This window comes from Schistocerca piceifrons, chromosome 1, assembly GCF_021461385.2.
Source record: "Schistocerca piceifrons isolate TAMUIC-IGC-003096 chromosome 1, iqSchPice1.1, whole genome shotgun sequence".
Classification (NCBI taxonomy): Eukaryota; Metazoa; Arthropoda; class Insecta; order Orthoptera; family Acrididae; genus Schistocerca; species Schistocerca piceifrons.
In genome coordinates this window covers 954,519,134-954,543,818 of record NC_060138.1, presented here as the reverse complement: position 1 = coordinate 954,543,818, position 24,685 = coordinate 954,519,134, and the positions used below count along the sequence as shown (strand labels likewise).

Sequence of the window (24,685 nt, the reverse complement as noted above, 5' to 3'; positions counted from 1 at the left end):
ATTGTTTGTTCTTTAGCTTCATACTTTCCACGTGAAAGATTTTTGGCCATTCTCCATTTATACAGCAATTTACTGCATATTCCCAGTTCAGAGGACAGAATTCTGTACTGGGTGAACAGCATTCGGTACAGGGTGAGACATATTCTTCTATTCTGATCGAAACCAGCGACCTTCATTGTACGATCTTTCATGTGATTAGAATTTCTGAACGCCTGTCTCCATTGTGATCGCCAATGTTAATCTGTAGTAAGTTTACAAAGCTGCATTGCTGTTCTCAGTGGGGGATTTCTTAATTTAAATTATAATTCCATATTTTCGTTTGTAACTTGGACAGAATCGGCGTCAGTATGTAATGCTGGCTTATTAGAACATTTCTGAAGCTGAGATTTACGTCTAGTCTGGGAAGATGCCAAGTTGCTCCAAACGGGTAGCCACTGCGTGGGAGTTGTTCTGATCTTTCCCGAGACTTTTCTCACTGCTTGATTGAACTGGAAGTCAGCAAGATCAGTGTGGTCGCCACAGATCGATACAGAGACACTTTGTAGGCGTTATTTGTAGGACAAAATTGGGACGAACGTTACTTCTAGATATTTAGGGTACAGATGTCAGAGGAGGTAGCACGGCTCTATAAAGACGGCAGCAGCAACCACACACAATTTGACAATGATCGAAGTGTACTCGGTTGAAAGCTCGTGGGTTTTTAACCACTTCACCTGCCATTAATTATTCGTCATTTTTAAAAAAAGAATCTTATTTTCCTTTTTATATCTAAAGTTTCCTTATGTGGCAGCGTTTTTTGGGGGTGTAGATTGACATTTGATTTCGATCTTGCTTCATGCACTCAGAAAGTTTAGGAGCCACTGAACTAAATCAGTTCCCGGAGATCGATTTTACCATCCATTTCGACGAATTCATTCGTTTAGGTTGCACCCTTTGCCGTTATGGAGGTGTACTGGAATTTGCAATGATGAGAACACGTCAGTTTTTCACACGCCGAAGACGAAGCTTAACATAACTTTGACCCCTAATGTCACATTAGAGGCACTGTTGCTGTGCCGGTTACGCCATCTCATTGTAATTATAATCTGTAACTGCTGGTACGTGTGCACATTTATGAAGTGTCTGCTGTGCACTGTTTCTTTAACTATTGATGGTCTGGCATTTCAACAAATGCTCATACCACTTGATATTCTTTTAGTTCCATCTGTCATTGTCTCATTTGCCCTCATTCTATCTCTTACTTCATAATTAGCTTTTTATGTATTCTCGACGTATTCTGATGCTCCTTCGTGAATAATCCATTTCCACAGACATTAGTCGTACTCAACTGCAAATAAAACTTCTGTTTTCGTACTGAGTTACTTACCAGATGATAGTGACTGTCACTTCTGTACTCACTGTACTCACATTTATTGTACTAGACTTATAACAGATTTGTTCTGTCCTGTTGACATCACTATTTAATGGAAGACGTCTTTTTACAACTTCAAAAATAATTTTGTTAGCCTAATTTACAAGTGTTGTAGACCTATCAATGACACGTTTTATTTTCCTCCAAAATGACACATTCATTCTAAAACAGCAGTCTGAATCTAATTCGTTAGTCATATGTGCCTCCTTTTCATCGAATACCTTACGTTTGTGTCTTATATGTATAGCATAGCATCTCTGACATTCATTTACCTTATAACTAAATTTTATGTGTTTTCATTCAAGATAAGTGAGTCAAAATACATGGTACATGTCACTAAAGTTGCGTTTCTGCCTAAAAAAAATTGTTTACCCTACGGCAACACACCTCCAAATTAACTTACCATGACTTGTTATAAAAGCATACAAGCCGTCTGCTGATGAATTTATAACTTTGAAGCCGGCAACGGTGCTTTCTTAAGTAAAATGAACCAAATACAAAGAGTAGCTGGTTACTGTTGAATGCCATAAACGTTCTTTAACATTAAAATTTACTACATTTCACCCAATATGTAATAATGTTTGTCAGTGCTCTTTCATATAATATGATTGATTCTTTCATGAAGTCTGCTACGTTTGTTTCATACATTTCGTCCTAACTTTACACGTATAATATTGTTTTCCTTTACTGATTTCTTAAAAAATTTTGTTCACCTTCAGTTTAGTAAAATAATTTTGCATTGTTTCAATCTAGCTGTTTCCAGTGGTCCTGCATCTAAATACTGTTGTTCGTTCCTCTTCCACCTAACCATAACTATGTATCAATATGACTTACGAAATGTTATCTGGTATTTAACACTGCTAGTTTTATTGTTGTTTCTTGAATTTTATGTAATATTATCATTGTTGCGTCCGTTCAGTTTCTTTTATCCTACCTTCTATGCGTTTATAACTTTCATGTCTTTTTAATTTTATAGATTTCTCACAATACTGCTTTTTTTGTTTATCCATAGCCACTTTCATCAAACAATAGTACTATTTAGTACGTGGGATTAGAGTGAAAAATCTGCATGGCCTGCCCTAAGGTAATCATGCTGAACATCCAGATACGTATCTCCACAGAATTTTTCTACGCCATGTGTAATTACACAGAGTTCATCGTTGTTTGAATTGTTTCCAATATTCTAGTCAGCTAACTACGAAAAAATGAATTCGTTGATAAATTATAGTTTAAGTACAGTTCACTGTTAGCCAGGAACTTTTCTAAAAGGTGCATGAATTTCACGAATCTGTAAAAGGGACACAGTACATAAGGCGGTTGTTTGCAATCTCAAAGCAGTAAGATATGGTTCCTTATGACGCAGACCAATATTTCTAAAAATCATTTAATAATTTATGCCATAAATACTGGGCTTCAGCAAACGGAATTTGACTCAGAGTCACTGAAACGCAGTAGGAGACTGGAGGAATGCAAGGTGTTAGCTTCTTTCAACATGATTCAATGTTTACTGTTCCAAAATTATCAAAATGAATTACATCGACTTTTTACACCAATAGATACGTTTGCTGTACAATTAGAAATGACAAACGTTCCAGACATACAAAAATAACATGGGCTAGGAAATATATAATCAAGTGAATATTCAACAGACTATACATTGGAGTTAAAACCCATTATTCAAGCACTGTTACAAACCATGCAAAATCCGTATTGTCACATTCTAAGACGGAAGGCACAAAGATTGTTACTAATAGTATGAGGAAATAAGGAAGAGACAGTAGCATGTAGAGACATAAGAACAATTTACATTTTATATCAGTCATAGTCTTCTTAGGACTCTCACTTAAACAAAACTGCGAAAAGAAGTGATACGAAATTCTTGTGCTTAAAGATGATTTCGTACAAAATTAGCTTGTTATAAAATATCGCTAGCTAAAACTTAACAAATCATTACTAATTTTACTGATGCTAAATATCTGTCAGAGAAAAAAATTAAGATGTTTAGCACTCCATCACAAGTATTGTCTAAGTTTTTAAGGAAACTTGGCATTTTCCCCCATTAATGGAGGGATCCAGTATTATTTACTAGCGCCAAGGCGAAAATTCTGACACTCTTTATCATCCACAAAATCCAAAAATACCATTTCTAAACTTCTGCAATATTCCAACTCGAAAGTAGTCTACGTAGTACTCTCAACCATCACTTCTCTGACTTCTCTGTTATAACAGCCCATCACCTGAAAACTATTTCTCTTATAAACGTGTGATATGTGAGATCGATCTGTTTCATGAATAGAATATCTTTTAAGCCCTGAACTGACAATTATATTGTTAATGATATAGTGTTGACACTCCCTTTGAGACGAAAGAAAATGGATGATATGGCATGACTATCTCTGTCTATCGACGTATTCTTCCACCAGTGCTTTATCACATATTGCTTGAGCAGAAACTTCACAGTTCATCCAGTAAAACTTCAAGCTTAATCTGTCAAAAAGAGGGTATATGCAGTAAATTACACTACCCTCCCTTCTAGGCACGTACTGATAATTTCATTAGCTCCAACTCTAAATTTAGTCTGTGATGCTAACAATTCAATTCATTTCATTTCCGGTTCGTAACCAAGGTTTTTCCGTTGTAGAAACAGATGAATCTCTCGGAAGTTTGGTCTGTTGGATTCGTTCCTCTGCCAGCACTCGCACATCAAGTCATATATTTCTTTGGGGCAATTCTTTGGTGGAGGTAGGAATATCTGAAACAATGTAGCAGTTTAATGAAGGCGTATCGTTCAGTTCCTTGCTACAATTGATAGCTGTATCTACGACGTACAGAAATCTACGGTAGGGATACTATGAACATTACCTGCTGTCCATCGTCTTGGTAAATGTGCGACACATTTTCTATTACTTTGTCGTCACACAGCTCTTCAAAAGGCTGCTCTCTAGCAAATGTTAGTATTTCCCATAGCGTAACAGCAAAGGACCAAACGTCGCTCTTTGTAGTAAACTTACCCTGAAAAATCATTACAGTTATTACAATTATTTTTTAATGTTTATTATTACTATATAGCATCAAGAGACAACCAAGACACCTAGAACTATGATTTTAGAAGTACGTTTATCATTCTCCATTCGGCAGCGAAAATTCGTAGAGAAATATTCTCTCTTCGACGTTGTGAGAGGTACGTGAAAGAGAGTACGTGTTGCCTGAAATCACTTTCATAAATCCGTTTTTCCACTCATGTAAAAGTTTCAGAGTAGTTTTTTATACCAATATTCTCTTCAACTGTCGTAATTTTAAGCCTACCGCTGCAGTCTTCCTCCGAGCCAGGTCTTCTTCAAATCACTGGTTATACATTTCAGGCTGAAAGAATGAGCTCTGGAGGCAGAGACCTGACGTCACCAACTAACCCACAATCATTTACTTCAATCAAAATGATCACGAATACTTTCTTTTATATATACCACTACTCTTATAAGCATTTATTTATGTTGAAGTAGCACTGCCCCTTTCCTATATAATATAGTGAATATACTCGTAGTAATATATAGACTTGTTATTAGTGTATGCTGTTGCTTTCGTGTTCGGTTATTCCTAACAGATTTCTAATTCTAGTATTTAATACATCACTTGCTGTAATTAGTTTTCAGCATATCTACTTAGAATTACTTTTCCCTAATTAGGCTACAGACCGTATTTAATCGTAGGACCACGAATCATACTCCTGCTGGTTCATATAACTCTGTTCGCCCGACTACTGCTGCATTAACTGTTGGACTCTTTTTCAAAACGTAACCCTTAAGGAGACGAAATATTGCCCAGTTAATTTCCATTAGTATACACGATTACAGTCAACTAAAATTTCTGTAAAGGAGTAACGTTATAGGTGACATGCTCAAACAGTGATAACTTATAGGGTTAAACTTTGCTGTTAATGTATCCTGTAAAATTCCATAGCAGAATCTAGTCTTCATAATTATTAATATGCAGTACAGCAATTTATTTTTCTTGGGTTTTAATGAAATCATAAGATTACATGTCCGCACACCTGTTGTATTTCTGTATCGATGAAGTAAACTTAAAGATAAATTTGTCCATTTATAAATAGAAAGCACAAAATTGTGGATGTTCTACAGTATTTCTCCAGTTCACTGTCAGTAAACTTTAAGGATACACACGCAGAATAAACATCACAAATTTCTCCCGCTGTTCTCTGAGTTTTTGACTCATATATCTGACTGTGGAGTTTGTTATTGACTAGGATAATGAAGTTTACTGTTGACTGAATTTGAAAATAATGTCCGAAAGCTTAATGTATATGGTCGACAGTAAGAGTATTTGATGGCTTCGTTCAAATATGGAAAAAATCCTAATCGATACTTTCATGTGAGAGCTGGAAACATTTTTTTTTGTGCGTAAGAATCGAATGCAATTGTTCTACCCTTACCATTAGAACACTTTCCCAGGCCATCCATCTTATGGGCAATAGCGCCCATTCATCTACCTTGTAGTAATCGCCGGCGTAGATATTTCTACACATAGCTGTGTCAGAAATTTTTATTTGATAGGACAGACCGACGAGGCAGTTCCTGAAATAAAGCGAACAGAATATGCAGTGAGGAGTAACTTGATAGCAAATGTATTCGGTGTCATTCAGTTTCCACATGTAATTTTTGCTCAAATGTTGATCACCATAGTATACGAACCTTGCTGCCAGGTCTCTGTGAATAAAATTGTGAGATTCTAGATACTTCATCCCAGCTGCAATTTGAGTAGCCATGTATATCAGGCATCCGTAGCTGCAACAGAAAAAAGCCATGGAAAAAATTATATTAAAATTTTCTAGTGATACATGCAGCTTGACTAGCATGCTTGGGTGAGTCGGTGGATGCCGTTCTGTATTGTAAACCTGCCTATGGACCGTCAAGTGGAAAATATGATACCAATTGAAAGGTTAGTGAATGTAATGAGTTTACTACAAATAGTAACTGCTTCTAACAGCTATCCCTACGTACAAACGTCATTAATTATGTTTATGGAAGGTGTCACCAGTCATAAAGAGTTGTGCTAATATTCGCTAGAATTTAAACTGTTATTCCTCTTAGTTACTCAGTAAATTTTACTTTTCCGCAAAAATAGGCATCATGGCTTGAATGTGGTATCAACAGGTACATTGTAGAGGAGAAAGTATAACTCATCTATTCTTAATTGCGAAGTTATTTACTTTGTGCAACGTCCCACTAACTTCGTTGCAAATTCTCTACAATTGTTGTACACATTATTGTGTCCGACTTTGCGTTGCCAACTGTGATACTGTACTAAATTTCCCTTTTATGGCCGTCACTTAGCAGACAAATGGGTAGCGATATTTCACATCCCCAATGTTCCACATCCCCGACGTCTTCAGGATATTTAATACCAACCAGCTTTCATTTATTTCTATTTCTGTTTCTCCTTGCCCCCCCCCCCCTCTAGTTCTCTTTCTCTTTCTCTCTCTCTCTCTCTCTCTCTCTCTCTCTCTCTCCTCTCTCTCTCTCTCTCTCCTCTCTGTTCTAGACATTTCGTTGATGGAATTCTTAACCAATAGTTTATATGTTCATCTTCTCAACTTCTGCTCTATGCACGAAACTTGTAAAAAAAAAAAAAAAAAAAAAAAAAAGCCGTAATGTACCTTTATTAAACCTTTGCCTGCTTTTAACGAGAAAATTCGTTTGAAGAAAATTACATCGTGGGCGAAGTAATTCATAGACGCGCTTTTCCAATTGACCACTGGAGTTGTCAACTGACGAATAGTGATGCTTATCTTTTGACATAGCAGCAGTACCACTCCAGTGACGTTGTTCCATTAGTGTGCCTGTGTGTGTTAGTAGCCGTATTTAGAACACGTTCTCACATTCTAATTAGCTTTTTTATTGTTAAATAAATTCTCTACACATTGTATAACAGTGTCGTAGAGATTTTTCGTAAGTCAAAGAGAATTAATGCCCACAACTGATAGCAAATAATGAAGATTGAATAAATTTAGGTTGAGAGACAATGAAGACAGAAAAGAGGTGATTGTGTCAGCTAATCAAATGATTCGTCGAAAGAGCATTGATGAGAACAACGAGAACAAAATTAGAAAAACTGAAATAGATAACTATGTGTCCTTCAACCGACCCACTGTCCACTAGTTCAATTCTTTTCTATCAGAAAGTAAAGAAAACGACATCTTACTACGCTCGCATCTGATATACATACCCGAAGAATATAATAATAACTTAACATTTTGTATGTAGGGCATCCGCAGTCGAAGTATTCTATTTTGAATAAGAAGGAGTGCTGCGACTATTACAAATCTTTATTCAAAGACCTGACTTGTTTCAATAAACTATATTTACATCATCTGGTATTCATGGCCCGTCGGTAAAAGCGATCTGTTTAAAGCTGGAAAAAGCACATTTCCAACATTCAAATAAAGGTGTTTGAAATTTCTAACCCGTACATGCGCGAACCTCTACAAATGGAAAAATGGGGCTAAAGCCGTTCGAAAACTCGAAAGTAGACAGCATGGAGAGAAACCGTTGCAGCTGCCCGTATTATTAAGAGCTATAGATAAACTTGTGGGAGTGTTCCAACATTTAAAATGTGCTATTCGTATTCCTGTCTCATGGGAAAGAAATCAAAATTAAATGAATACGGTTATAAAGATCCACTTTCTTGAATACATTTCTTTTATAATGTAATGTCTCGATAATGCTTCAGACAATGGTGCATCGTTTCGCAGAAAACGGATTGCCCAAGGTAGGCCTTGTTACGACGTTCTGTGTGCAGCGCAGATTCAGCATTGTTAACAAACATGAAACTTCTTATAAACAATTTACTTGGCTTACAGTTAATCATAACCACTTCATACAACTACAAAATAACATTTCAACTGGTAGGAACGCTGCCTTCCACATACAGCCACATAGGCTGCTGGTTAGCAATTACAGTGCATACCAAATAAATTCCAATATTATTAGCGGTAGCAAATAACGACATATATTGTCTTTTCCCTGTAGCTTTGCCTGCAAACGCATTTGACACATACAGTGAACAGTCCTTCCCCTGTGTGTCCACCTCTTCCTTCCTCTTTCTGTCCACCTCATCCTCCCACCTCTATCCACTTGTCTCCTCCTCCTTACTCTCGCTATCTCTCTCTTCGTCTCCTTCTCCGCCCCCTCTGTGTCCATAAGCAGGCCTATACTCATCCAGCACAACGTACCTGCCATGCAGAGCAGCCTTCATGTTTCGGCCCAGATGACTTTTTGTTGCACCTATCATGTAGTGTGCTATGTGAAGCAGGTTCATTTGGTAGGCCGGTACTGCTCCGAAAAAACATGCGTGTCATGTAGGGCACCCTTACGCCCACCACTCAGCTCCTACCTGAGTTAGGAAGTTATAAACCCTACAGTGTTGATACATGTGAGGCCTGTTTTCTGTCTGCAAAATTTGGGTGAAACTGTCCAGGGTTTGGGAGGAAATCCCAGACATACACACATATAACACATATAACATGTAACAAACTATGGCAGGAAGAAGCCATCATTAAACATGTACGTGGTTTGAGGCTATATTGGACGTAAAATCTAATGTCAGAGCTCTCACCTATGGCAAAAATCGTTCTATCCCAGACAGGTATCGAACTGAACAGAGCCTGGGTGATAAATGCGAGTACATCACTACATCATGCTTCCATGTCAGGCCAGAGTTAGCCAATTACGGTGGTTGGTGAGTGGTGGTATGTCAGTTCTCCTCATAATCCACGACCTGATGTTTCCTGTGGGTGATGGATCTGGAGAACAAGCTAGCAGGGACAACAACCGAACATCCTCTGTGCCGAATAAGGTCAGGATTGCACGACCTACATGCAGTCTTGCGTTTTCTTCGTGAGAGATAACGTCGCAAAGACGTCCAAGACTGGACAAAGCCACTGACCTGAAATGGAACGGCTGTTGTCGAGATTATCGACCTTGCAAACAAGACGTGATCGTGTTGTGTAGTCACTATCATTCGATACCATCACTGTTCGTGGTGGAGCCGTATGAGGATGACAAATAGAATCTGTGAACGTTCACTCTTCGGGGAGCCTACACACAAGGATACATCCTTCGTCATACTGCGCAGACAACCAGAGCTCATCAGAAAGAATGAGGTGTTGTCAGCCCTCTTTCCAATGTTGTCGTTAGGCGCATAATTGTCGGTGCACCTCCGTCTCCTGCCACGTCAAGGAAAGCTACGGGAATAGTAGACACCCTGACAGTCCGTGGCGCTCGAAGAGATCGTCTCAATGTCTATGCGCATATATTTCTTGCAGAAAGCAACCCCATTTCCTGTATGGAGGTACGGAACGTGCCTCAAAAATCCTGTACGGTCGCTTGTGGGGTCGTAGGGATCATTCATGGTTTTGAGCACGCCCTCTTTGTCGCATCGATTCCTTATCTGTGTGCCAGTCGTGGGATCCCGACCAGAGCGAGCAGCATTCTCGCGAAACGATAAATCGCAGTAACGATGGGCCACGATCGCATCTTCCAAATTTCAGCATGTCCTGGTGTACTTTCCTCCTTCTTTCAGGGGATCTAATACGAATCTCTCCAGGAACCAATATTTAAATGTGGTATTTAAATCAAGAACCCACTGTGTAATCTTTAATTTATGCAGAATGTAAGTAGTGTTACTCCTAGATGCTTAGGGGGTTGTACGGAAATGCTAATAACTTGTTTATCGACACATACAGTACGCTTGCTGCCAATTTGACATTTGTTTTCTGCCACCTTCTTGATATAGCAATTATTAAAACTGCTATATAATGACGACGCATACAACAAACGTCAAATTGGCATGAAGTTTGTATGACTTGTTAACCACTCTGGGCAGGTCTTGGTGGTATGACTGGTATAGGCAGTACATGAGAGGTCAACTTGACTATGCCTACGTAGGTCTCTAGGAAAGTATGCATTTCATGCGCTGAAAGAATTCTAACATACCTAGGTATTTGTGAAGAGGAGACCTGTCAAGTGCATTTCAAATAGAATAGAAAGACAGCTGTAGGAAGAAAGACTATATAAAAACTAGCCTTTGAGTGTATTTAACAACTCTAGGGGAACTGTTACTAAAATCAAACGAAGTAGCATAATCATTATGAAAGGCAAAGATGATCGGCGAGTTAAGTGCCACGTTCGATGGCAGTACAGACAGCACTTAAGATATCACTAAGGATGGACATTGACCGCCTCCGTAGCTGAGTGTTCAGCGCGACCGACTTCCATGCGAACAACCCAGGTACAATTTCCGGTAACGCTAACGATTTTTTATTTGTGGTAAGTCAGGAACGGTGTGCACTCAGCCAATACAGTTGCTACCTGACGGAGCAATAGCGGCTCCAGGCAACTAAAACTGACAATGGCTGGGAAAATGGTGTGCTGGCTCCATAACTTGACCAATGACGCCATTCAGAGAGGCTGACACGGCATTCCATTGGTACCGATTTGTGCACCAGGGCTTGTAGACGGGGATTATCTTCACAAGCAAGGAAACTAGCCTTATATTTGATGTAGGGGCTATGCTTGCTTTCACCAATGCCAATTTTTTGATTGTAGTTCCAACAAGGACTCAGCATTCTTCAATTTAGAACGGCGCCTTTCCCACCTGGATTCAGTTTTCCCTCTATATGGCAAATTCTCTCATCTTGTACCAGTTATCTTCCATTCTCTTTGTATTGTTCAACCAATCACGTCACTGCCCTTTCTACTCTCTTAACTGCTTGTGTTCTGTTGCACTTCTCTTTCAACCTCAATAGTTCCCTCACCTCGGTTGCTGCTAGTGTGCTCAGTTCAAACAAACCTTGGATTTCAAATTCACTTTTCGTAAACTGTTGTAAACTGTGTTTCTCTTCATACTATAAGTACTACTGCTTTCAGCTATTTATTTGACCTTTACTTTGTTGTTTGGCGATGTTAATATCAGTTGCACTGGCTGTTCTGTGTTTACAGTGTTTCTCATCCACATTTTCTTTTGTCACATCTACTACCACTTTCATGCTGTCTGATTCATTTATATTGATCTTATTGGTTTAATGTGTGCGTTTTTCTCATCATTCTCTCATTAATAGGTTACATGAGCCAAAGATACTACCCTTGCTTCTAGAAACGGAATCCTTTCTCTCATATAACATCGTGAATGAAATTATATTCCTTTCAAAATACAGTCAATAACTTGACACACAAAAAAATACCATCCACATTCACAGTTAATACACACAAATTTGTATGTATTCACTCGCAAATAAACCATAATGCAAAACAACATGAGCTTATAGATTTCACTGAAGTCATCGAATACAACTGGTCTTTTCTTTAAACAAATCTACCTTCCCTAGCGATAACAACAAACGCTATTAAACGTTTCCTGGTGTAGAAAAATACACTCACCACGAAGTAATTATCTGAATGCAATGGACAGTGGTAGGTGTGACGTACATGTGCAGACAAATAAATGATTAAAACTTCAGAAAAACTGTGTCATTTATTTAAGAGAAAGAACTTCACAAATTAACCAAGTCGATAATGCGTTGCTCCAGCTCTGGCCCATATGCAAGTAGTTATTCGGCTTCGCATTAATTGGCAGAATCGTTGGATGTACTCCTGAGGGATATCGTGCCAAATTCTGCCCAATCGGGGTGTTAGATCGTCAGAACCTGAGCTTGCTAGAGGGCGCTGCTCATAATCTCCAAACATTCTCAATTGGGGAGAGATCGGTGACCTTGCTTTCCAAGATATGGACTGGCAACCAAGAAGACAAGCAGTAGAAACTATTTCCGTGCGCAGGCGGGCATAATCTTACTGAAAATTCAGCCCAGGATGAATCGCCATGAAGGACAACGAAACGGGGCGATGTAGTCGACATACGGTTGTGCTGTAACGGTGTTGCGGATGACAACCAAAGGGATCCTGCTGTGAAATGAAATGGCACCCTAGTTCATCACTCCTGGTTGTCGGGCCATAATGGCGGGCGACAGTCATATTGGTGTTCTTCAGGTGTCTGGGATACTCGAGTCACGTGCTCGGTGATCATTGTGGTAAGATTCGAAGCAAGGCTCATCGCTTAAGGCAGTTCTACTCCAGTCGATAAGATTCATGGTCGAAGACATATCTGGAGAGTCTCCAGACAGTGGTAGGATATCATCCTGAATGTTGCCCACCACACGGCCCGTCAACCAGGAGTGATGATCTGCCGTTCCATTTTTTTCACACCATGATCCCTTTCGTTGCGATCCGCGGCACACATACTGCACAGCCGTATGACACCGATATTCTACTCGCCGTTCAGCTGTCCTTCATCGCAAGCCATCCTGCGCTTATATTTCAGTAAGATAACGTCCGCTCGTAGATGACGAGAGTTTTAACTGATGTCTTCGTGCTTGCCAAGTCCAACCTACATCTACATCAACATCTACATTTATATTCCGCCAGTGACCCAACAGTGTGTGGGGGAAGGCACTTTACGTGCCACTGTCATTACCTCTCTTTCCTGTTCCATTCGCGTATGGTTCGCGGGAAGAACGACTGCCGGAAAGCCTCCGTGCGCGCTCGAATCTCTCTAATTTTACATTCGTGGTCTCCCCGGGAGGTATAAGTAGGGGGAAGCAATATATTCGATACCTCATCCAGAAACGCACCCTCTCGAAAACTGGACAGCAAGCTACACCGCGATGCAGAGCGCCTCTCTTGCTAAGTCTGCCACCTGAGTTTGCTAAACATCTCCGTAACGCTATCACGCTTACCAAATTACCCTGTGACGAAACGCGCCGTTCTTCTTTGGATCTTCTCTATCTCCTCTGTCAACCCGACCTGGTACGAATCCCACATTAATGAGCAATATGAACAATACTCAAGTATAGGTCGAACGAGTGATTTTGTAAGCCACCTCCTTTGTTGATGGACTACATTTTCTAAGGACTCTCCCAATGAGTCCCAACCTGGCACCCGCCTTACCAACAATTAATTTCATATGATCATTCCACTTCAAATAGTTCCGTACGCTTACTCCCAGATATTTTACAAGAGTAACTGCTACCAGTGTTTGTTCTGCTATCATATAGTCATACAATAAAGGATCCTTCTTTCTATGTATTCGCAATACATTACATTTGTCTACGTTAAGGGTCAGTTGCGACTCTCTGCACCAAGTGCCTATCCGCAGCAGATCTTCCTGCATTTTGCTGCAATTTTCTAATGCTGCATCTTCTCTATATACTACAGCATCATCCGCGAAAAGCCCCATGGATCTTCCGACACCATCTACTAGGTCATTTATATATACTGTAAAAAGCAACTGTCCAATGTCACTCTCCAGTGGCACGTCAGAGGTCACATTAACGTCTGTAGACGTTTCTTCATTGAAAACAACATGTTGTGTTCTGTTTGCTAAAAATTCTTCAATCCAGCCACACAGCTGGTTTGATATTCCGTAGGCTCTTACTTTGTTTATCAAGCGACAGTGCGGAACTGCATCGAACGCCTTCCGGAAATCAGTGAAAAAGGCATCTACCTGGGAGCCTCTATCTAATATTTTCTAGGTCTCATGAGCAAATAAAGCGAGTTGGGTCTCACACGATCGCTGTTTCCGGAACCCATATTTAATCCTACAGAGTAGATTCTGAGTTTCCAGAAATGACATGATACGCGAGCATGCTCGCCGGATTTCTCCCGAACTGAAAAGTTTCTAAGCATTATGGGAAGGCCCTCCAACCACCTCGGAATTATGACGATCTAACTCGTCGGTTGGACTGAATATTGCATGACATCCGTCACGACGACATCCAGCAACTCGATCAATCAGTGCTAACTGAATAACTGGTTGCTTAAGGGCCAGACCTCGAACAATGCTTTATTGACTGGGTCAATGTGTGAAGCTCTTTCTCTTGAATAAATCACACGATATTTTTTTGGAAATTATAATTATTTGTCTGTCTGTAGGTGTACATCACATCTACCGATTTCCGACCCATTCGATTAATTCCGTCGTGGCACGTCGTTTTTCTTAGAATGTATGCAGAATGACTGGCTAGATCAGGGTTTCCCAAACTGTGTTCCGTGGAATATTGTTGTTCTGTTAGGAGTGAACAAATGCTCCACGAAAGATTATTAGTAACATGGCGTGTTTGTTCGAACAGTTTCCTTATCTTTCAAAATTTTACTATGATTTTTGAGTTATAACTTATGATCTGAAACTGAAGTAATCACTGAATAAAATAAGTTTTCCCCATTTCCCAAATTTTGTTTATTTCATTAATCTTCAAATTAAACATCATGTTCAATCAAAGTACCAGGATTCTCAAAGCGTTCCATTAGAGGCAAACTTAGAGAACCTGTGCATTAAACACAATACAGGGACTGATAGCCCTAATGTAGCCACGTTAAATAAATAAATAAACAACAAACTCTGCCTTAAGAAAACAACGAAACGTGTGGGCTTCGGGTTGTTTTATTTTTATTTTTATTTATTTTTGAGCACTATGGGACTTAACTTCTGAGGTCATCACTCTCCTAGAACTTAGACCTACTTAAATCTAACCAACCTAAGGACATCACACACACTCATGCCCGAGGCAGGATTCGAACCTGCGACCGTAGCGGTCGCGCGGTTCCAGACTGTAGCACCTAGAATCGCTCGGCCACCCTGGCCGGCGCTTCGGGTTGTTGCTGACGGTACCTGAGGGTGCGGCCGCGGCAGGAGGGCGGCGGCGAGGTGACGGTGTCGGCCAGGTGCTCCTGCAGGAACTGGTTGAGGTCTCCCAGCTGTGAGTACTGCACCACCAGGAATGCTGGCGAGTCCTGCGGCGCGCTGGCGCCCAGCAGCTGGCACAGGTTGGGGTGCCGCAGCCGCCACAGCGCGCAAGCTTCCTCCTGCAGCCGGAGTCTGCCGAACGCCAAAGCACACGCTACTCACTCTCATCTGTCCCTCCACTAGAAAATGCAGCGAAACATAACACTAAATTACGTAATGCCTGGAACTAAATCTCGTTACGTGGCTTCAACGCTTGTAGTTATACAAGGGCTTTCAGTACGTATTGCAATTCTTTTTCCTTTTCTCGGCCAACCTTCGTTGAAAAAATGCAGAGTTTGGTGTGAGACACTTTGAAATATTCCTGCTTCAGCCCCTATAGTTTCATGAAGTTACAAAAGATGGTTGCGCTACATGCAGTCTTCAAAATGGCGTCTTCAACGAGGAGCATTACAAGCAGAGAGCGGCAATCGAGTTTCTTCTGGTGTTTCCAGAATGTCTACGCGGACTAGGCAGTGAACATAAGCCCGATGAGTCGTTGGATAAAGCATCTGTCATCATTGCATCAAGGTCGCGCAAACTGTCCCATCTCCCATGTGCTGGCCGGCCGCACGCAGTTGTGACTCCTGCAATGTTGGAACTTGCGGACACTCTCATTTTAGGCCATTGACGGATCACAATGGAGCACCTTGCTGTAAAGCAGGAAGTCTCTGTTGGTAGTGCTCACTCACTCATCCACCAGTTGGGGTAATCAAAGGTGTGTGCCCGTTTGGTTCCTCGCCGCCTAACAGAAGACCATAAAGAGCGAGGAAGGACCACTTGTGCAAAACTGATTACACATTTATAGGCTAATCGTGACAAATTTTTGTTGAAAATCGTCACTGGCGACGAAAGGTGGGTTCATCACTTCGAACAGGAAACAAACCACCAATCCATGGAGTGGCACCACACCAACTCTCATCGGAATAGAGTTCATGCACAACCCTCCTCCGAAGAAAAGGTTCAAAGCCACACCCTAAGACGGTAAACTTATGGCGAAGATCTTCTGGTACTCTGAAGGGCTTATTCAGTGTGATTTCCTCCACCATGGAGTAACGACCAACTCTGTAACGTCTTGTGCTACCCTCATTAAATTTAAGAAACGACTTCAGCGTGTTCGTCGTCACAAAAAATTCAAGCTAGCAAGCTTCTTTCTCCATGATAACACAAGTCCTCAAACCAGTCTGCGCATCACAGAGGAGCTGACAAAACTTCATTGGAGTGTTTCTCATGATCCAATGTACAGCCTGTATGTCGCAGACTTCCTTCTGTTTTGCCCAATGAAAGGTGTACTCCGCAGAAATAAGTACGCCGATACAGCACGGTGTCAGGTCTTCTCACTAAATTGAAATAATGTTGACTGAAGGGCTTATTCTGTGTGATGTGCTCCACCATGGAGCAACGATTAACTTTGAAGCATCTTGTGCTACCCGCAGTAAATTGAAGAAACGACTTCAGCGTGTTCGTCGTCACAAAAAGGCAAGCAAGCAAACTTCTCATTCTCCATGATAACACAAGGCCACAAACCAGTCCGCGCATCCTAGAGGAGCTGACAAAACTTCATTGTAGTGTTTCTAATGATCAAACGTACAGTCTGTGTCTCGCAGACTTCCTTCTCTTTGGCGCAAGGAATAAGTACGCCGGAATAAGTACGCCGATACATCAAGGTGGCGTCAGGTCTTCTCATTGAGCGGAGATTATGTTGAAAACGCTCTTGTACCGAAAAGTTGCAGAATAGTACGGTGTATTGTACTCCTGACTCTAAAAAGCCAGCTTTCATGAAAAATAGTGTTGCCTTACCGAACGCCCCTCTTACGTAAGAAGCACCATCCTTGTAAGCCACCCGTATCGCACGTTTTCGGGAAGGTCACAATGACAGACGAGTGCCTTAACATTACACCTGTTGTCATTGAGGTTCTGATCAACTCCAGACCTCTTATACAAGCTGACGGCGATCTCTACACTGCCTTGATTCGAATGCTTTTTCTTATTGGAAAAGAACTGAACGTAGTACCTAACTGTGCGTACCGCTATGACGACACAGGCCCAAGGAAGCAGTACCGTTACCGACAGAAACTTACACATGACTTCTGGAAGCGATGGGATATGAAATACCTTACATAACTGCCGTTTCCTTGAAGTTCACAAGAACAAAGGAACCACAGTGCCAAGATTAGCGTCATATGTCTCTGTAGCACGACGATATCCATTGCAGCCATATGTGAATATGAGCCCATGTTGAGCAAATGAGGACCAGATGGAAAAATATGTACCCCGTTGTGTATGCTCCTAATGGCAACGCAGTTGTACCCTCCATTCAGCTGGTAATCCTCTTACAGAATGGAGAGGATATGGTGTACCTGATAATATCTGTGTTTAGTTTGTATTTATCTGACATTTTATTACGCTTTTGTATCCCCGCTCTTTGCAGTTAATAGAACGTAGCATTCAACGAAGTGTCAGCTGTTCTTAATGGACATTTGACTGTTTTATATACGCGATACCGCTACAGAACTCTTCGGATTAAAATCAGATGTACCTAGACGTTATCTACACCTACTCATTTACCAACCGGCACCATGTAACAGTTGAAAATGTGACAGGTCGTAATATTTTATTGCTAAAATTAACACGAACATCGAAGGGAGACTTCGCAAACACTCTGAGAACCACTGACTCCTGTTCAGCCGTACGGCTCACAGTTCTCACATTCACTTAGCGGGTATTCACTTTGGGCAGACCCTGCACAATGTATCTGGTAAGCTTATGACTGTGCCTGTTCAGCGGCTCCAAGTGCGAAACAACATCACTCGACCTCATGTGAGAAATCATCAAGTTCTTGCTCGACTTTGGACAAAATATAGAAAAATTAGTCTCTTCCAATACAGGATACCATTCAGCAAGGTTATATAAAGCAGCTGAAAACTAGCCACTAGACCCGCTATCATCCTGTTATCCCGCGCTATCCATCCAGTGTCTGCATAGCTATCGGAATATTCATATTCACCCCAGCAGGTCCTTGAGAATGTAGAAGGCAACCATCTGTCTTCTGGGCTTCAGTCATCCTCATGTCACATCCTGTAAACGGAACTGTGTCACACATGGAACAGGGAGTATATCTACTTCTGTCTACAGCTGAGCATGGCGAGACACTCTCCAGGCTGTGACTGGAACGAGATGGCGCAGATAGTGCCCTAAGTAATTCAAGACTGTCCTTTAAGTGATTTCGCCAGCTCCTTATCAGAACTACGAGTACTTCAAGCTGAGTATAAAGCAGCTGGGTGGTTGGAAAAACTGGACATCAATCTTTCATTATTATCTTTCGTTTATTTAAGTGGTTGTCTATAATTTCATTGTTTATGACTGTAAATTACTGATATTTGTGACTGTTCAAGAGCATCAAGTCGTAAATAAATTGCGTGGAAGCGTAAGGTTGATAGAGGTAGGCAGGAGGTAATTAACCCCCACTAATCATTTACCCATTTATAAACAGAGGAACCACTACCTACGCATTCCTGTAACACAGCGCGGTTTCTGTCCAAACATCTCTTCCGATATCAACCTCCTGAACATGAGCCATTTCAAGGGCTGAATAAGCGAAAAATCCATTAATTTTGGGTAATTATCCTCAAATCAAATTCTTGCCACGGATGGCATTCTGGTTTCATCTTTGAGCTATCCAACAACGCGGTCTCTGTCAGCTTTAACAACACCAACTCCAGGAAGACCCTTCCCACTGCGAGTGTGCTCCATGACGCTGAGCTTCTGTACGCCATTCGGTCCTGCCTCAGGCCCCTCCCGCCGCTTATCTCTTTTACACGTCGTCTTCTTCGCCATCAGTTCCAACCTCAGAAATCTCAGTAGTCCCTCCATCTTCAGCTCAACCACTTCAAGTTCTGGAGCAATCCACTGATCCTAATCATAAATCCTTCTAAAACAAAATGCCTTGAAATAGCTTTGACAGTCAATAAATATGGAATTTACAAACTACCTGAAAGAAAGACCACAAGAGAATAAATATACTAACCCCTCGACCACCGGGATTACATTCCTCCACTATTTTCCATACCTACAAAATCGTAATCTTGCCTATCCTCATCTATTGGGTAACCTGTATATCTGTTCTTGCAACGTTCTATTATTCCTCGCAAACCCCTCAGTTATGCTTTCTGCATATTTTCACCCTCTCCTACAAAATCATTTAGCAGTTAAGTTATACCTCTCCCATATAGAATACTTCTCCATTTCTCACGACCTCGATTTCAATCACACATAGTATGAGGCCGTATTGATAACAACATATCTTAGACTCTACGTGTACATACATTCCATATATTGTCTTGCTATCGGAAATTTGTATCACTTGTCCATTTTATCTCTTCTGTAAAATGTACCCCGTTTCTCCCTTTGTCTCTCGCAAACGAAGGATCCCATTAATTCCCCAGTCTCTCTTTTCTATCTTCCAAGGTCCAGCTTTCATCCTAACAGTTTCTACCTCAAGTCACCTACCAACCAACCTCCCAGATTACCCCAATATCATCAGTATTCTGACTGGTTTGGTGCGAAATACCACGTTCTCCTGTAACAGACACTACATGCACTCAGAGTTGTCAGTTACGTGTTGAATTTCTTCCAGTTCCTGTCTTCTCCTACAGTTTTCAATCCCCACTGATCCCTCTAGTAACATGTAAGATTCCGCTGACGTTTGAGCACATGTGATGTCATTGTGTGCTTTCTTCTTGTCAGTGTTTTCCATACGACTCTTTCTTAGCCGATTCGGCTGACAGCTTCCGCATGTCTCGTCTTAAAAAGCCACTTCATTGTTAATACCCATCTACGAGTATATCTTCACATCTTAAACATCTCAATTCCGTTCCTTCCCAGTTTACTCTCGGTGCATTAAGAACCCTTATATAATGCTATGTTGCAAACGTGCATTCTCAGAAATTTCTTTCTTTTATGCTAAGTTTAATTCTTTTGGCGAGGAATGCCCTCTTTGCCTGTGCTAGTCTGACTTTTGCATCGTCCTTCCTTCACACGTCAGATGTTATTTTGCTTCCAAGGTACCGGAATGTCATCATTTTATCATATTCATGGACACTACATCGAGGTGCCGGAAGTTATGAGATAGTGATATGCACATGTACAGATGGCGGTAGTATCGTGTACACAAGGTGTAAACGGCCAGTCCATTGGCGGAGCTATCATCTGCACACAGACGATTCATGTGAAAAGATATCCGACTTTATTATGGCCGCACAACGTGAATTAACAGAGTTGGAACGTGGAATGATAGTTACAGCTAGACGCATGGGACATAACATTTCGGAAACCGTTAGCGAATTCATTCTTACGAGACCCACAGTGTCAACAGTGTGCCGAGAATCCCAGATTTCAGGCATTATCTCTTTGAACGGACAAAACAGTATCCGATGGCCTTCACTTGACGACCGAAGCACCTGCTTCTGCGTAGAGTTGTCAGTCCTAAGAGACAAGCAACACAGAGTGAAATAACCGCAGAACAAATATCAAACGCACAACGAATGCATCCTTTGGGATAGTGCGGCGAGATATGGAGTGCATGGGCTACGGTAGCAGACGAACGACCCGAGTCCTTTGTGTCCCTTGGGTAAAAGGGGGTCCAACACAATGTTCGAAGGTGTCCCTCGACTTTCGTCAATTCAGTGTCAATTTGATGTTATACATATCGCTGATCTCATTTCTAATACAGAGCATTACTTTCGTCTTTCTTCAGCTTGTCCTCAATCTGCACTGAAGCGGTAATGAAATTGGTGTATGCATGCGTATTCAAATAAAGAGATATATAAACAGGCAGAATACGGAGCTGCGATCGGCAACGCGTATATAAGACAACAAGTGTCTGGCACAGTTGTTAGATCACGTACTGTTGCTATAGTGGCGCGTTATCAAGATTTAAGTGAGTTTGAACGTGATGTGATAGTCGGCGCAAGAGCGATGGACAAAGCTTCTCCGGGGTAGCGATGAAGTGGGGATTTTCCCATACGACCATTTCACGTGTGTACCGTAAATATCTGGAATCCGGTAAAACTTCAAATCTCCGACATCGCTGCGGCCGGATAAAGATCCTGCAAGAAAAGGACCAACGACGGCTGAAGAGAATCGTTCAATGCGACAGGAATGCAATCCTTCCGCAAATTTCTGCAGATTTCAGTGCTGGGCCATTAACAAGCATTAGCGCGCGAACTATTCAACTAAGCATCATCGATATGAGCTTTCGGAGCCGAAGGCCTGCCGCTGTACCCTTTATGACTGAACGACTTTCAAACCGTAGCGAGCGGATGGTCGTGGAAGGGGAAGGAGACACCATCATGAATCCATGGACCCTGCATGTCAGCAGGGGACAGATTAAGCTGGTGAAGTTATGTAATGGTGTGGAGCGTGTGCATGTGGAGTGATGTTGGAACCCAGATACGTCTACATACGACACTGACAGGTGACACGTGTGTAAGCATCTTGTCTCATCACCTGCATCCATTCATGTCCATCGTGCATTCCGACGGACATGGGTAATTCCAGCAGGTCATTGAGGCACCCCACACGTCCAGAACTGCCATAGAGTGGCTCCAGGAGCACTCTTCTGAGTTTAAATACGTACTTCCGCTGGTCACATAACTCTCCAGACATGAACATTATTCAGCATTTCTGGGATGCCTTGCAACGTGCAGTTCGGAAGAGATCTCCACCCCCTTGTACTCTCACGGATGTATGGACAGCCCTAAATCACTACTTCAGACACTAGTCGAGTGCATGCCTCGTCGTATTGCGGCACTTCTGCGTGCTCGCGGCGGCCCTACAGGATGTTAGGCACGTGTACCGGTTTCTTTGGCTCTTCAGTGTATATTCTGGACTTATTCGTATACTATTTACGTCCTAGTGAGGTGAAAGCCGGCAACACTGTCTGAGGTCATTTTTATTGTTCATCCATTCTCATCTTTCCTTTACCGGGTTCTAAATACTGCACATCGCCCGCCTTTCCCTATGATTTACTCACATTATATTATTCCGGAAGTCTTATGTTTTGTCTCGAGTCTCATCAATTCTACAAACCAACCTGCGTAGATTTTCAGCTGCTGCTCTTTCCCAACAATTTTAGAAGTTTCGAAGGCATGTTTTCTATTTCTTCCACGTTATTTGGTATCAGGCCTTCGAAAACTCTGTTCAATTCTAATACTGAATACCTTCGGTCTCCAATTTCTTCTTCCATCACGTGTTCATGCAAGTCCTCCACATGGTATCCGCTGTCTGCGTTATCGTCCTTACTTTTGTTTTCCCCGAAAGCTGTTTTGACTTTTCTGTACGATGACCTCGGAAGATAATTTATTTTCAGTTTCTTGGTTTTCTTACTGCAGATTTTGCGCCTGGGGTATCTCGCACTTCCTGTTTAAGTGACTTACATTGATGTATCCGTCTGTTTTCCTAAATATTTTTCGTTGATCAGTCGAAGAATATTTTCTGTTACCCACTGCTTCGTCACAGTTACCTTCCCTGTACCTATAAACCTACAAAGTCACCCTCTTTCTCCTAATTTAAGGGTTAGCAATTTCGATGCTTACCAACTAATGCAGTATCGCACAGAGCAACTCTTAACATCGTGACTGTTTCAGGATCACCTCTTTTGAAAGACCACTACTGTGTATGATCCTGTTCATAAATCGGCAATGAATACCATTATAATAAGAATTAGCTTTAATCTTTAATTCTTTTAAATATTTTATGTTATCACTAAACAGTGCAATGTAGTATGGCTTTCAACCGACCTCATCCCGCTAAGGGAATAGTGCAGTTATAGTGTGATAAAGAAACTAGGGTATTCAACGTTCTTCAGTCGTGTCTAGGTGTCACTTAGCAGTCCAACTGTATTGGGGGGGGGGGGGGGGGTCCAATCGTAAATTATAGACAGATCTTCAGAAGTGGTCAGATGGTTCAATAATACGTATTGTGTTATTCAGAGACGTAGGTGCAGCCTCATAGGTTTTTGAAATTCCTCATGAGCTGTATAATCGAAAGTAGATTATACACAAATACCACAAAGCTCTCTCGAAATCTTTTCTACTCTTTAAATCGTCTTAAAAATGATGAATGGTTTCAATGGGTCTTGCATATAACTTTTTACTAATATCCGTAATTACCCCACTTAATGGTATATTACAACTTAATTTACAAAAGAGGCTGCAGAAATAATAAGGTAAGGCAAAAAATTGTGCTAGGTGGTTCCCTGTAAGTGTCGTATTCAAACGTCGGTGAGCTAAGGAAGACGTATAAAGTTTTCTCAACTTTCGACAACGCCATCAGTTTACCGATCATATTAATTTCTGTGAAATATTGAAAATAATTTTTTATTTATATATATCATGTGAACAAAGTCATATTTAAATAATTCCATTATTTACGATTTATATAGCTGTAATCCATAATATGAAGTTGATATTGCTGCTATAAACGATGCCTGACAAGAAAGTGGAACAACCAGAGGGTAGAAGGAAACGAAATGAAATACCACCGTCTGGGAGGACATATGATAACATTTCAGTGGTCAGAAAATCGAGTCAAATTTACAAGCGATTTTTCTGTATGAGCCCTTTTAACAGTATGAGCTTGCACCTCCTCTGACCTGCATGCTGCAACTGGATCGGGTGGGAAGCGTGAGAAATTCTACGCTCGAGCTGGTCTCACACACGATCTATCGAAAACAGATGTGGAGACCTTGCTGGCCACGGGAGTAGGCCAACATCAACGAGACAGTTCATAGAATAACGCGCCACGTGCAGGCAAGCGCTCTCCTGCCAGAAAGTGGCGTGAGAGAAAATACATGAGGACGCTGGATGTCTGTGACGTATCATTCAGCCGTCCGAGCTCCGTCAGTCACTACCAACCGTTAACTGAAGTCACATTCTACGGCTCCTCACACAGGAGTAACGCCGCTCTGCCTTTCCAAAACATTGAAATAGTTAGACCTCTCTGCAGATAGACACCATATTCACCGACGTTAGTTGTCCGGCGTAGTGCAGTTGCAGATTCAATGCTGAAGACAATGCGACGCCATTCATTACGAGTCCTCTGGGTCACACACCACTCCAAACGCAGCCATTTCGTGTAGTGATGTCAACGGGAGCCAACGAATGGGAGGGTAATTCCCTATTCCGGCTGCTGCCAGATTGCTGTCAATAGCGTGGGATGACACAAAATGTTGAAGGGAATCCTTTAGTTGTTTTCGGATGGAAGGCGCAGTCGTGAAAGATGTGAAGGGGTCGCGATGTGCTTGGTGCATAATGTGACGATCCTCCTTCCAGGTGGTCAGATAATGTTCGATTAGAACCTTGACAAACATGCCTGCCCTCACTTTCTAATTAGTCCAACGTAGGATAATTGTCACATCCAAATGTAGCA

General features: G+C 41.4%; 1 protein-coding gene across 1 annotated transcript in view; it reads right to left on the bottom strand.

The window, feature by feature from the left end:
- Positions 1–2,896: 2,896 nt before the first annotated feature.
- The window catches only part of LOC124776771 (discoidin domain-containing receptor 2-like), a 783,719-nt gene continuing 761,930 nt past the window's right edge, over positions 2,897–24,685 (bottom strand). The window contains exons 16-20 of the mRNA XM_047251912.1: positions 15,146–15,352; positions 6,118–6,210; positions 5,859–6,000; positions 4,274–4,423; positions 2,897–4,163 (exon numbers count right to left, since the gene is read on the bottom strand). Coding sequence (XP_047107868.1) covers positions 4,011–4,163; positions 4,274–4,423; positions 5,859–6,000; positions 6,118–6,210; positions 15,146–15,352 — 745 coding nt within the window. The 3' untranslated portion in view covers positions 2,897–4,010. The remainder of the gene's footprint in view (positions 4,164–4,273; positions 4,424–5,858; positions 6,001–6,117; positions 6,211–15,145; positions 15,353–24,685) is intronic.